Raw genomic sequence first — 14,791 nt, forward strand, 5'->3', positions numbered from 1 at the left:
TATTTAGTTGAAGAAAAATTGTAATATTGATTTTTTTAATTTAAAAAATGTCGCGCGGTTTTAAAAAGAAAAATAAAGTTACTCAATGATAAAATGAGATTGAATTGAGTCTAAATAGAGAAGGATTGAAATTTTTTTATATCAAGATTGTGATTTATTTCTTACTTTTTTATGGGCTAATTATTGGCTTGAACCACTCGATCATACATTTACAACATAGGTATATATTATATATCATATTAATAACTTTGTTTTTTCTCCCTCAAAAATAAGCACTTCAACAAGCTATATTATAATTTTTTGAATATGTAGCTAAAATATATTTGAAATACTCACTCCCCTAATATACATATTTGAGAAATATTAGATTATCACAAGAGATTAACTAATATTCAATAATAATTGGAAATCAATTTACAAAATTAAATAATTTTAATTGAGTTATTCTCAATTCACAATTATTTAAATACTCACTCCCCTAATTTTTTTTTTTTTCAGATTTCAATTACAGGATCTAGTTTTATTGAGAGTAAATTTTATTTATTTTTCTAGCACAAGAATTATGGAGCAGAGCTTTCTAATGAAATGAATATTTCATGGCAATAAGAAATTTCTTTGTTCTTATAAAATTAGGTAAAGCTGATGGTTTGGTTTATGTGTTACAAAATGATACCATCAGGAAATTTTGTATTCACTAACATTGAAGTAGAAAGTAATAGCTTATGTTGTTCTTGTAAAGTGGCTTTACATGATAGCAACATTGAATGACCACACAAACAAATTCTATAGTAATATACAATAAATATTGCCATCGAAGAATCATAGTCAAAATTTAAAGTTCTCGTCATATCTATGCAAATTTAAAATCAATTATCAAACTTGTAGTAGTTTCCTTTCTTTTAGGTCATTCTCATTCCAAACAAAACCTCAACATGACTTGGTCAAAATATCTTTTACGCGCCAAGGGTAAAACGAAAACAAACAGAAATCAACAAATTAGCCAAAAATAAAAGAAGGAATAAATACACCCGAAGGCAACGCCTTATTGCATACATTTTTCTCCCATCGTTCCACGGAAAAGCCACCAAGTATGTTGAAACCGAATGCGGATTCAGGCTATATACGCCCGACGCACAATATTCTTGGCCTCGTTTGTTCTGGGTCATTCCTCCAGCTCTCTCTTTTCTATATTATTCACCGTTTGCCCATTCACAACGAAGCCGGATCGTTACTTTCGCTTCCGTTGTGGTCTTTTTTTCCAGATCAAGAACGTTTCGCTTTGTGTTCTTCGCATCTACTCCCTTTTCGGTATTATTCGTCGGATTCGACTCCATCGGCTAGGTTTTTTCAGGTATGGAAGATCTATTACTAAGTTTTTTCGAAAATTATTGATTCTTGAATGAATTCCTGGTGCTTTTCGATATTTTTATCGATTCGGGTACATATTTTTCCAAATAACTTGGATTTGTAGGGTTCTTGGATATTAGTTACTGACAATTTGGGACTTCTTGTTCTTCATAAAAAAAAACTAGGGTTTCTAACAATCAAAAATAAAATTAAGATCGATTTCTAGGTTTTCTTGAAAATTATTGATTCTTGAACGAATCACTGGTGTTTTTCGTTATTCAAGATCGGTTCAGGTGACAGTTTTTCAAATATCTTGGATTTTGTAGGCTTCTTGGATATTAATTACTGACAATTTGGGACTTCTTGTTCTTCATAAAGCTAGGGTTTCTAACGATCAAAAATAAAATCAATTACTAAGTTTTCATGAAAATTATTGATTCTTGAATGAATCACTTGTGTTTTTCGGCATTCATGATCGATTCAGGTAATATTTATTCAAATATCTTGGATTTGTAGGCTTTTTGGATATTAATTGCAGGCAATTTGGGACTCCTTGTTCTTTATAAAAAAATCTAGGGTTTCTAACAATAAAAAATAAAATCAAGATTGATTACTAAGTTTTCACAAAACCATTGAGTTTTGAATGAATCACTAGTGTTTTTCGGCAGTCTTGATCGATTCAGGTAATATTTATTCAAATATCTTGGATTTGTAGGCTTCTTGGATATTAATTACTGATAATTTGGGACTTCTTGTTCTTCATAAAAAACTAGGGTTTCTAACAATCAAAAATAAAATAAAGATTGATTACTTAGTTTTCATGAAAATTATTGATTCTTGAATGAATCACTGGTGTTTTTCGGCATTCTCGATCGATTCAGGTAATATTTATTCAAATATCTTGGATTTGTAGGCTTCTTGGATATAAATTACTGATAATTTGGGACTTCTTGTTCTTCCTAAAAAAACTAGGGTCACTAACTATCAAAAATAAAATAAAGATCAATTACTAAGTTTTGATGAAAGTTTCAAATCATTGATCAGTTCAAAATTTGCATAAGTATGTCTGATTTATTTCCATATCTGATCTTTGGTAGATGTTGATTGCTTTTGTCTTCTGCAAATCAACTCAATTTTGGTGTGATCCGGTTGTCAAAATGTAACAAGTTTTAGAATTTCTCTTGTTACTATGTTATGGTGGAAAATGTTTTATGGTTACCATTGTGCTTATTTCCGTGGTCATAACTTCCATCTCTCTCTCTCTCTTTTCAGGACTTCTGATTGTTGGTGTTTGTGCGTTATTGAGAACTTGATTGGCTGACCCAGAACAACTATGGGCGAATATGAAAGAGATGTAATTTAATTTTTATTCTTTAAATATTCATTATTCTTCTTAATTGTTTATCTTCTGCTTTGATATGACAACTTTATTGTATTCATTCAGGAATATGAGGAGTATGAAGATTTGGATGAATATGAGGAAGAAGGTGGTGCAGAGGAATATGAGGAGGAAGAAACCCAGCAACCTCCAGAAGAGTTGTTGGAGTACTTGGAGCTGAGACAACAACTGAAAGAAGATATCAGGAAGCAGATGAAGAAAGAATTAGGTTCTGCTAATGACCTTTCCCGTGAAAATAAAAAGACATTGCCAAGGGACAAGTAAGTGCCACTAGCGCGTTTCAGATTTTGGACACCCTTGTTTGTTGTCAATATGGTATTTTCCTTGATATTGAATCTATCAATTATGTGAAATGAATATATTCTCACCCAGTCTGCTGCTTTTTTCAAACCCATGTCAAGTGGATTTTTGGATGTCAATTTATATGTCTTCTTTGGATATATGATTGTCATCCTCGGCCGGAGTTTCTTTTGAAGTTGTTCACTTTTGAAGATAATTAGGACTTCTGCGAAAAATCTGATTTCTAGATTCTAAGAACTATAATTCTAATATTTCTGGTTTGTTTCTAGTTTTCATGGCATAGTTGCAAAAAGTATAGCAGCATGTCGGGAAAGCTTCGTACAATAGCCTTTCCCTGGATCATGCCCATAGCAGGAGCTTCATGCACCGGGCTGCCCTTTTTTTCTAATTGCATGAAATAGTATCTCTTACTCCGTTTAAAGATTTATTTGATGGGGGTATACATTGATTTCAGTTTTGCGGCTTCTGGTGTTCGTCTTAATTCCTGTTTCTTTTCTGGCACTTTCAGTTATGGTTCCTTCTTTGGACCTTCACTGCCTGTAATTGCTCAAAGAGTAATCCAAGAAAGCAAGTCGCTGTTGGAGAATCCAAACTTGGTAGCAAAAGTCATGAAGTCAAACCACACTGTATGATCTAGTTTTAATTCATATGAAGATGCATGTGCTTCAGTTTAGTTTTCCAGTAGAGTACATGCTAAGAGTCTAAGACAACAGCTTTAGGTTCCACCTTTGCACTTTGGAAAATTTGTACTTTCTATGACATGCCAATATTGTATGGTTAATTGTCGTCATCTTTATTGTAGCCTATGGGCATTGATGGCACATACGTACCTTTCCATTGATGTCAGTGGCATACCGCATACCTTATATCTGTTACATTACATTTCTGTTCTTGCAGAACAATAAGAGCTCTGCATCAAAACACACAGGATCAAAATCTGGTACCAGCAACAATGCACCAAAAGTCAATAATGGGGTACTGAATTTATTTAGTGGAAATTGTTTGTACTTCTCTTCATTGTGTTTTACTTCTGGTTTCCTCTTTGTAATTTGCTGATGCCTTTCTTAAACTATTTTTTGCTATATGAATTTCTGCAGTTAAAAACAAAGGTGCAGATGTTAAAAAATACAAGAGATTACTCATTTCTATTATCTGATGATGCTGAACTTCCTGTTCCATCAAAAGGTTCTCTACCTCATAAAGCCTCTGTTGCTAATTCTGGTGCATTTTCTGTCGTAGCTGATCTGGTAATTTATTTAGTGGCTCAGGGAGTAATCTATTTATTCAGAAAACTTATTCTATATTTTTTTTCTGCACGAGTAGCTTTACCACCAAGCACCAAGCAATCTTCAAGCAATACTTGGAGAAAGTTGCTAGATGATCGTGTAGTACGGAAACCTATCCTAGGAAGCAGTCAAATGCCACATCAACTGTTGAGTCAGAAATTTGTTTCTGTTAGTAAACAAACTCAACTAGCATTAGATTCCAGGAAACAACTGGGTAGCAGTAAAGGGAGTGGGCCTGGCCGGCCTTTGGGAGTTCATCCCAAAATCATAGGTGGTCCAAACGGCAAGAGGGTTTTGATACCAGGTGTAAAGAGCACTGTGCCTGCTTTGCATAAGCCAACCTCTTCAAAGTTGCAACCTTCTATTCCAAGGCAATGCTTAGTACCGAAAAAAGAAATACTACAATCTGGAAAATCAAAGGTGATGCCACAACAAGCTAAGCCTTCATACAAACATAAGCCGATTATGCAGAAACAGGCAGTGCCATCGTCTAATTCTCAGGTCTCACCTATATTTTCATTTGCATGCTATCCATTTTATCTTTTCCTTCTCTTGCAGAGAATGAAGACCTACTTGCCCTTCATTTTGGTTTGGGTCCTTCGTGGGGGGTGGGTGGTTGTTCCAAGGAGTAGTAGTGGTGATGAAGACATGCTGATCTTGATTTTTGATTTTAACAGATAAAGCAACTGCCTCCTAAAAATGCAACTCGTTTTTTGGAAGATAGGCACCCTGTAAGGAAGCCAATGAGACATGAAGAAGAAGATGATGGAGCAGAAGCTATTAGTATGATTAGGAGGATGTTTAGGTACAAATTCTTTCTATTTTTATTTTTTCTGAGAATTTTTTTTTTTTAAAATTATTGTTATTGTCAAATTATTCCTTGTAGGTTTCTTTTAGTTTATTCATTAGCTAAGGGTTTGTGAGACTTGAAAACTTTATAGCCTTTAATAACTTTTTTGTACATGTGGATACTCTTCTGAGTCTTCCCAGAGGAAATGGATTAAGTTAAATATTTACGTTCTCTGATACAGTTGATATAGATAAAACTTGTTTTATGTTCTTTACGTGATGTAGTTAAATGAAACAACATATCCCACAGGGTGGGGTCAGGGAGATAGTTAAATTAAGATTTCTGAAACTGCAAGGTGCTGCTAGCTTTGATAATGCTTAATGTTGAATTTCATCTAGTTTGTTGGCCTGAGAAAGTATTATCTTTTTTTTGCAGGTATAATCCCAATAGGTATCAAGATGAGGATGACACTAGTGATATGGAGGCTAATTTTGATGACATACTGAAGGAAGAAAAACAAAGGTTGGCTCTAAAACTATAGTTAACTTCCTTTGTGTTTGGCTCTAAAATGTTTTTTTTTTGGATTTTTCTAATACAATTTTGAAACCTTAAATCAATGCTTATGACAGCTGTTTAATGAAAAACCAGCAATTTTTCTAGACTGGGGGTGGGGTTGTCTTGGTGGAGGAAGAAAATGTTTTCCAATTTGCTATGTTTTTGTTGGTCAAAACTTTCTTAAAAATGAGGAAAATGACTCCGTCAATGGTAGTAGGAAAAACACGTTCTATGAGTTGCATTCCAAGTTTATTGTCTCCTCTCCATCCACCCAATCCCCACCCCTTGATCATCCCCACCCCCATGCCACTTCCCATCTCATCTTGCCTCCATAGTATTTTGCTAGATAACATATAAATGCTCTTGGATAAATATTTTCTTGCTTACTTACCGAACAAGATAACATTTTCTGTGAAAAAACATTTTCCTTCATACCCAACACACGTAGGTATCTAGGACATGTATTGTCTGTTTGCTATTTGTGCTCTTGGTAGTACTTATCTTGTCATGATAACGTCTTCAATAATCTCCTGTGCAAACAAGAGAGGACGCTGAGTGCTGATCTCAATTTATTTTGTTCTCCAGTGCGAAAATAGCAAAGAAAGAGGATGACGAGGAACTCCGGAAGATAGAAGAAGAAGAAAGGAGGGAGCGGTTGAGAAAACAGTCAAAGAAGCGCAAGTTGAGCCATTAATGATGGGAAAGATGTTTTCCTTGCTTATTAGATAGAACTATAGACGTTTTCATATTTTGCTAGCACAAAGTAAAGGGGGCTTCTGGGGAGTTTATACAGGAATATCTGAGTCTCCGCTTAATTTACCTGTTGATATGTATCTATTGAGCGTTGTGGCTCATTGCCCAAGCACGGTTGCAACAGAGAGTTTTTAATCTTTCTGCAGCTGCAATAATTTAACGCGCCCCTGTTTGTAAGCCAGTTGTGAGAAAAATCTCAGGTACATGAGCACCTGTTGAGTTTATTTGCTACATTATTTTCTGCCGTGACATGTGCTTATGACTTGCGTTATAATTCAAATATTGGTTTCTGAATTTTCAATAATTACGTATATTATAAATCATTAATGTTTTTTATGCTTTATATCTATTGTTTTTTGCATTAATAAATACTTGGGTTGGATTCTGAGGTCACATATCCCGAATGATTAGTATATGCAAAAAAATTGTTTGTTTTTTGTCTAGGAAAAAATGCTTCTTGGAGGGCGTACTTCGTTTCCAATTTGTTTTTGAATTTTGAGAAGCTGTCTCTAACAGCGGATAGTTTGGTGTCAAATTGTCAAACTTGAGATGCAATGAACTTGAACTAGACTATTGCCGGGAAGATGGACTAAAATGAAGAAAGAGATTTACTTGAATGAGCAAGCCACTTGTTGAACAAGCTACTAACATCAGCTAGGGATGGATAGCTTGGTTGGTGAGAGAATTTTAGCTGCATCGTAAATTGTCAATGATTAACAAAACAATCTTTAAAATATTAGTCAAATTTAACCTAATTTAAATTTTTCCACGTCAACCTCGCTTTAATTTGACGGTTATGAGGGGTGCTGTTAACAGTTAGGAGAAGGAGTGTTTGGGCATTTTGAATGAATCACGTGACACTTGACGGTAGAAACTAGAAAGTATCAAAATCTCCGATTTATCATAGCTAGCAATTCTCGTCTCTCTCTGTCAAACTGTCCCACTCGTACTCCCTACTGTAACAACAAACGGACAAATGATCACGGTGATGCTTTCCAGTTCATCCATTGGCAAAACTTCTCTTTCTCGGAGCAACTTCTCTCCATTTAATGCCAAACCTTCTCGAGCTTCCTCCATTTGTTGCGTTAGGTAATACATTTTACTGGTAAGGTCTGCATACACCCAACCCTATATTGCACTTGGTATGTTGTTGTTGTAATACACCTAACTAGTATAGCTCATTTAGCTCCCTTCTGATTCTATTTCCTTCTCTTAATTGTTGCTTGTTTAAGCGAAATTATGGTATTCCTGAAAGTTTATAACAGAGAAATGTTTGTCTAGCATGAAAATTGGAAAAAATATTGCTATTTGTTCGCCGTATCATTACACCATATATTTATAAGATAACATATAAATACTCCATTCCTTGTATGTTTCTTATAGTTTTGATTTGTTCGACTTTTTTCAGGAAGAATGCATTGAGTAATGGCTCATCTAGTGGACCTTTGCAGTTGGAGTGAGTATGAATCCATCCTTCTCCCCTCTCATATAAGTTAGCTTTTCTGTGTGACTGAAAGTTTATCCGTTTTATTGTAACTAAAATACTATATTGTTTTGCAACATAGGTTGGGAAACCAGAGTAGTGATGAGGTACTGCAGTGTTTTTCTTTCAGTTGCTTCAATCCTGCTTTACTACGTGTTTTCATCTACTGCAATATTTTCGTCTTTTTTTCTTATTATAGAATGTTCCTCAAATGAGGAGTGCCGTTAGGAAACTTTTCAGAGAAGCTCAACAGAGTAAGTTATTGTTGATGCACTTTGTCCATCCGAGTTTACTTAGTACATGTGTAATATATCTTCTTATTTTGTTTTACTGAATGCCTTCTATCTAGATATCTTGTACTTGAACAAACAACGCATCTTGGCAATGGAAGAGCTTGATAGAGTAAAAAGAGAGAAACGTTCATTGCTTGATTGAATCGAGCAACTAGAGAGAATAAAGCTGATGTATACAAGAAAAGGTTGTGGTACTATTCTTGCATTCTTCTTTTATCTTTTGCAGGACCTATCAGAGAGTTTCCTTCAATGAAAAACACAATACCCTACATATGAACAGCCACATGAACCCACTATAAGAGGGGCAATCTCATTCAACAACAACAATAACAACATACTCAATGAAATCCCATAAAGTGGGATATGGGGAGGGTAGAGTGTACACAAACCTTATTTCTACCTCTTGGAGGTAGAAAGGTTGTTTCTGAAAGACCCTCGGCTCAAGTGAAACAATTCAAATAGTAACGGAAAAGATATAAAATGACAGTGAAGAAAAACATGTCAACTAACAGGAATAGGAAAGCAGGCGGGGCTGGCAATCTCAGTCAACTAAGACCAATAAGGTGCCCAATGATAAAGAGGAAGAGTATTTTAGGTTAATCATGTTGAAAATGTATGAAATTGATGAAGTACATTTTGGTCTCTTTTGATAATTTACTTGTGCTAGATTTTGGTTATGCAAGATATGTAATCTTATGTCGTATCTCCCCAACTTTTAGAAGTTTGTGTCTTGTTATCCATTTCAGTTTCAACAGAAAACTAATGTCTGATCGTTTAAAACAGAACTTTCTAAATGCCATTTAGGATGTATGAAGTGATTTCTGTTACATGCGGAAGTTGTAGATATAATGGTCAGAGTCTTCGACTTAGTATGCATTTACTTATCCTGTTTCTTGTATTTTGGTATCTTCTCGTTTTTTCTTATCCTAGTCAATTTGATGATTCTTGGCACATGTTCCGAAGAGTTTGCATGTGGTGATAAAACCAAGATCTCATTATTGGTTTCATGAAACAGATAAGTTCTCACTCAGTGCTGAGTTACTACTAAGGATAGACTCTATGGTTCTTACCAGTTTGATTGGCAGCAATGAGGCATCAGAATTTAGATGGCTGGACATGGATTCAATAGGTAGTATAGCTGATTATTTCTCTGAGATAATGCATAAACAGGACACTGAGCTTCTGGTAGAGCTGCGCCACTTCCCCCGAAAAAGTAGAAAGTACGTTTTCAACAATGTGTTGACTTATTTTGGAAGGTATGACTTTAGAAGCAAACTTTTGGCAAAAGTTTAATTGCTTCAGAAGTATTTATTTAACAATTTTCACCCAAATACTCCGTTGCTTGATTTTCTCTTTGGAATAAACATAGTTCTAGTGATCTATCTTTTTAAAAAGTTTTCTTAATCATAAAGGTGAAACTGACCTGAAGGATATAACATAGATGTCACACAGGTGAATTAGAATTTTCTTCTAGTATATGGTTTGAATTAGCTTGTTTTTTCTTTTGACACCAATATGTTGATGGTTTCCCTTTACCCCAGCTTGTTGTCTTCCCTCTATCATTGTCAGTTATAAGTTTGCTATGTACTGTAGTCCCCTAAGTTGTGTGTATTAGTAGTTGATATTTATTACATTTGAGTTTTCTGGACTTCATCTATTCTTCTTTTTATACTGTTGTTCAGGTCAGGTTACCACATAATCCACATTTGTACTGAAATGGCACCAGTGGTATCAGTTGGATCTTTGGCACCGTGCATATGTAACCGGATTATCTCGTGCCTTGCAAAGAAAGGGAAATCTGGTCGAGGTTATCTTACCCAAGTAATCAAGAATATTTTTGCCACTCTCATTTTTGGTTGGTTTATGATGAAAGCTTGCACTTGCAACTTTTTTATTTATACTTTTCTGGAACTAACATCTCAAGAGGCGTTAGAAGAAGCAATTTAGATTCAGATATAGATGAAAAGAGATAGGATATATACTCTATTTACAGGAACTAAAGATCTATTTTGATTATCTTCTTTTTTAGAAGGCAAAGTTAACTTGTTACATAAGTTACTAAAAGGTACTCTCTGCTAAGTTCCAGGAGAACCAACACCTGAATAAGTTTCGTGTGTTTTCCATAAGGAAAATAAATTCTAGTACTTTTTATTTTTCGTAGTACTTTTGGCCTTAGGATGAATTTAAATGGAGAAACATGGTCATTGAGGATTCATATAGATGACCCCAATTTGTTTGGGACTGAGGCGTAGTTGTTGTTGCTTTTCTCAAATAAGTCATGGTTCTCTGTATGTCTGTCTCTTGATGTCGTAGCTTTGCTGATGATTTTTTCAGGTAGGTTTGCACTTCTATTTGGAAGACTAATGACTCTAAAAAAATTATATCTGTTATTTTGTCTTACTTCTGAGTTTATTTAAACCAATGAGAATTTCAAATTGGTGACGTGCAGTTTGTCTTCACGGGCTCGGGTCAAACTCCTGGTTTAAATTCAGCATTAGAATATTTTGAGGAGGAACTCAAGGTAATTGCATTCCTTCATTGCAATGTATAATTGCACAAGATTTTGCAACTAAAATTATTGTTGAATCTTTCAATACCACAGGGTGAAAACATGAGATTTCTTAACAAATATGATGAATCTTTAGCACATTTAGTACTTGCGGGATCTGACATCATGCTATGCCCTTCTTTTGATGATACAGTACTCCAAATACCAGTAAGTGGTTTCCGCAAAATTCTATCTTTTGTGGACTAATGTGGAAACATGAAACAGCATGGCAAAAAATAGACTACCATGTACCTTGGGGGGGGGGGGTATGACTTATGCTGGACCCTATCTTCTTACTAAATATTCAAAGGAGTACATAGGAGTGATATAGAACTTGGAAGCCTGAAGCATTGTCTTCAAGTTACAAAGAATGCTGAAACCATAAAACATTAGCGTAACTCGATCATTACATAGTAGAATTGGACATCCTTAAATACTAAGACGGCTTATTACCAACTTCCAGTTTATCTAAACGATACTTTGTTCTAGGCACACGATGGGATTAATCTTGCAATAATCCACATGCTGATTATGTTCTAGCAATCATGTCGGTTCACAGATCTAGGTGTCTGTCTACACTTTAGTGTACATATTTGCCATGGGAAATACTGTAACCTTTTATTATGAAGAATTACATTTCACCATGGAAGACATTGGCCACACATTTTGTTTCAGTATGATGCGTGGTTGGACAAGTGAAGAAGGGTTCTAAAAATTTAGAATACATGCAACATTCTTTGTTTTCCACAATTAATTGATGAACGTTGTTAATGACACTTAATTGACATCATATTTGATTCTCTTTTGAGTCATTAGATTCTGTCTGCTTTTTCTTAGATGCTGAAATTGTAGTGCTCCTGACATTTCTCTGTTCATGTCTGTAGTTCAAGGCCATGAGATATGGAGCTATGCCTATTCTGCTGGATTTTACCGACAGTAAATACGGGTTAGTTAACAATGAATGCAAAATAATTAAGCTGAAAAATGTCTTTTTGTAAGGTTTGTTATTTCCTTGCTTGCTGAGAAAGTTCATCAAATTACTGGATGAACAGGCACTTTGTGGATCGTGATCTTGAGGGCACCGAATTCTCTCGTTATATCAATGATACCTTCTCCAATATGCCCCTGAACCAAGCAATTGATGAACTTGTAAGTAGTTAAGTCTTGTGAAAGTCTTTCTAGCCTCTCCACACCTTCCCTATGGACCCGAAAGAACCTAATAAATATGAGAAACTTTACTCTCACTCAGCTGTCTGCTTCTGGTAAGTACTTTTCTTCCCGAAAAAGTGCAGATTTTTTTAATCTTGCTTTATGTCATGTTATTACAGAAGAATAACCCATCAAAATGGGACAAAAAGATCGTCGATGCCATGACAAAGGATTTTTTGTGGGATGCAGAGTGCTGCGACATTCATATCTCTGCATATACAGCAATAAAAAACTTGTAATGTAGATTTTCTTTACATATTCACGTATTTTTCTCTCTGTCCATGCCATATCATATGGGTGCCTATTACATGTAGTGTAGAGGACGGTTTTTTGTTAACTTAATAAAAAATGTATTAGAATGCGTATTCTTTCAGAGTAATTGTTTTAGTCAATAGGACGGACACAAGTGAGGGCATTACCAATTCTAAACGAATAATTGAATTTTCTCTCTAGTGAATAATTGATATGAAAAACATTGTTTTATTTTAAAATCTTTTTCCCCTTTTCTATGTCGTGGCGGAGCCAGAATTTTCAATAAGGGGGTTCAAAATTTGTAGAAATAGACACATGAAATAGTCAAAGAGGATTCAACATCTATTATATATACGTAAAAAAATATTTTAACTATATATAAACTATATAACTATGAACCCCTTATTCTGACGAACCTCTTAGTATAAGGTGGCTCCACCCGTGCTTCTATGTCACCCATCCCCTGTACCCCCACCTTAAAAGAAAAAAATCAGAAAATCTTTATTGCGTCTTTATTTCTACATAAAAAAAAATGCCTTTTTACTGTCGCTAGCCATTTCGAGTTTCAGCACTGATAGTCTGATACTGAGGTTGGTGGAGTGAAATAAATAAATCTTGCTAGGCCCAAGTGCCCAACACTGAAAGCGACATATAGCAGTGTCGTCAACGTTGAAATTATTATACCCTAACTAACCATCCACCAAAAGATTATGTCCTTCTCTCCATTTTAAACATCTAAGATAAGAGCAGTCAGTCTCATGCGCCATCAAATTCAATTCTTGGTTCCAGTTTGTTGATTAGTCAAGGCGCTCTAAATTCAGCATATGTGTGTTTCAATTTATTTGTCATAATTTAATTTGGGAAAAAGAAATATTTTTTAAAAAACAATCGTCTTAAAACATATCATAACATTTTTTCAGTGACATTTGCATGACTATAAGAAAGCTTCTTAAGAGGAAATTTATTTCCAAAATAGAGAGATATGCCATTTTCTTGGCACGAAGACAAATTGAAACATAAAAAGTACATTGTGGCAGGTTTATGATTTAAAGATTGTGGTTGTTCTGCTCTCTATATTTTATTACTCTAGATCTTCTTAACTAAAATTGAACATAATAATTTCTAGAGATGGCAAAATTAACCCATGAAAATATTATCTATTTAAATTCAGGCAAGTTATTGATCTCTCCATTTATTTGTTCAGTTTAATCGACTTAGCCCCTCAAAAATTGAGTAATATGTAACTCAAATTGATCAATTAGAAATTTTGTCAAAATATTTTTAAAATGACATTGTTTTAGTTTGGTATGTTATATATTATAATGATAAAGAAAAGCAGTAGTTTTATTAGGTGCTAAAAGGTTATACAAAAACAAATAAAGTAAATTGCACTTCCTCCGTTTCATATTACTTTTGTCTGATTTAAAATCAAGAGAGTTTTATAAAAGTTTTCTTAAGGTGTGTCAAATTAACATAGATTAAGTAATGTGAGATGGAGGTGATGAGTATTAAAGAATTGAATGAGTTTAGTTATGATTCATATTGGGAAAATTGTATGAAATAACAAACTACTAATTCAAATTAAATGTTATAGTCATAATTTATTTTATTTGTAATTTGCAGCAAATATTCCATTTTTTTGTCATCTAATTCGGTATACAATTAGACATTTTCGGTATACAATTAGTCATTTTATACATTTCGATATAGAATGTATAAAATGCGTTTGTGTTTGTATAAAGCCAGAGAAAAGTATATATACAAATACAAATACATATATTTTCGTCATATACACTTATAACTATATAAATACAGATCTTATTATACAAATTACAATATATAAATGAATTTATACAAAACTGAACAATTTATATAAAATTAGATGTATCTAGCTAATTATACAAATCAAAAGCTCCATAGCAAACATAAAAATTGTTATGGAACGCAATTATGCAAACTATAGTTATAACATACAAATATGATTTTTATGTTTGTTATATGTGAAAGTTGTTCCATCCATATATGATCCTTAACCTATTTCAGCCCAAGTAACTTTTGAATCATGTTGACCCGCGTATTCAGTTCATTTGACATCTCTAAATTAATGATTCAGTGAGAAGATGCAATATGCCTGTGCACTTGGCTAGCAAGATGTACTTAGTCATCATGTTTGCAGGTTAAGTACAAGTGAGATGGATCCAAAATTATCTCTTCATTGTCCCTCTTGTGTTTTTTTGTCTCTCATTGTGTTGGGACCAGTGAGTCAGTAAACCTCATTACAGATGTACCTTCCGACCCTACTTCTTCATGACACTTGCATCTTCTTCTTCATGGTAAAATATAACCAACTACTACTATTACATTTTGATGAATTAGATATGAGAGCAAGCAGTCTACATTGTTTTCTGGTAGACTGTTTGGACCTACTACTATATTGGACCAACGAATGTTTATTTATAATTTTTTAAGGAATACGTGAAAGAAAAAATGAACAATTAATATGGAACGAATGAAGTAGTAATAAACTAACGTTTGATCATACATTTCCACATATTCTTGGTAAATATTATTTGGGT

The 14,791-nt window shown here is 34.1% G+C and overlaps 1 protein-coding gene and 1 pseudogene across 4 annotated transcripts; both read left to right on the plus strand.

The window, feature by feature from the left end:
• The first annotated feature begins 1,141 nt into the window (after positions 1-1,141).
• On the plus strand, positions 1,142-6,690 carry LOC125846362 (uncharacterized). Of its 4 annotated transcripts, none has more exons than XM_049525764.1 (10): positions 1,142-1,351; positions 2,620-2,701; positions 2,792-3,006; positions 3,555-3,672; positions 3,944-4,021; positions 4,144-4,267; positions 4,370-4,833; positions 5,010-5,137; positions 5,558-5,644; positions 6,263-6,690. In XM_049525764.1, the coding sequence occupies exons 2-10, from the start codon at positions 2,681-2,683 to the stop codon at positions 6,369-6,371; spliced, it is 1,344 nt and encodes a 447-aa protein (XP_049381721.1). In that variant the 5' UTR covers positions 1,142-1,351; positions 2,620-2,680; the 3' UTR covers positions 6,372-6,690. The 4 variants fall into 4 exon arrangements, with proteins under 4 accessions (XP_049381721.1, XP_049381722.1, XP_049381723.1 ...); XM_049525765.1 differs by having other exon boundaries at positions 4,144-4,231; XM_049525766.1 differs by lacking the exon at positions 3,944-4,021.
• A 563-nt stretch (positions 6,691-7,253) lies between these two features.
• LOC125847456 (probable starch synthase 4, chloroplastic/amyloplastic) lies at positions 7,254-12,404 on the plus strand (annotated as a pseudogene).
• The last annotated feature ends 2,387 nt before the right edge of the window (positions 12,405-14,791 follow it).

This window comes from Solanum stenotomum, chromosome 12 (genome assembly GCF_019186545.1).
Source record: "Solanum stenotomum isolate F172 chromosome 12, ASM1918654v1, whole genome shotgun sequence".
In the NCBI taxonomy this organism is placed as follows: domain Eukaryota; kingdom Viridiplantae; phylum Streptophyta; class Magnoliopsida; order Solanales; family Solanaceae; genus Solanum; species Solanum stenotomum.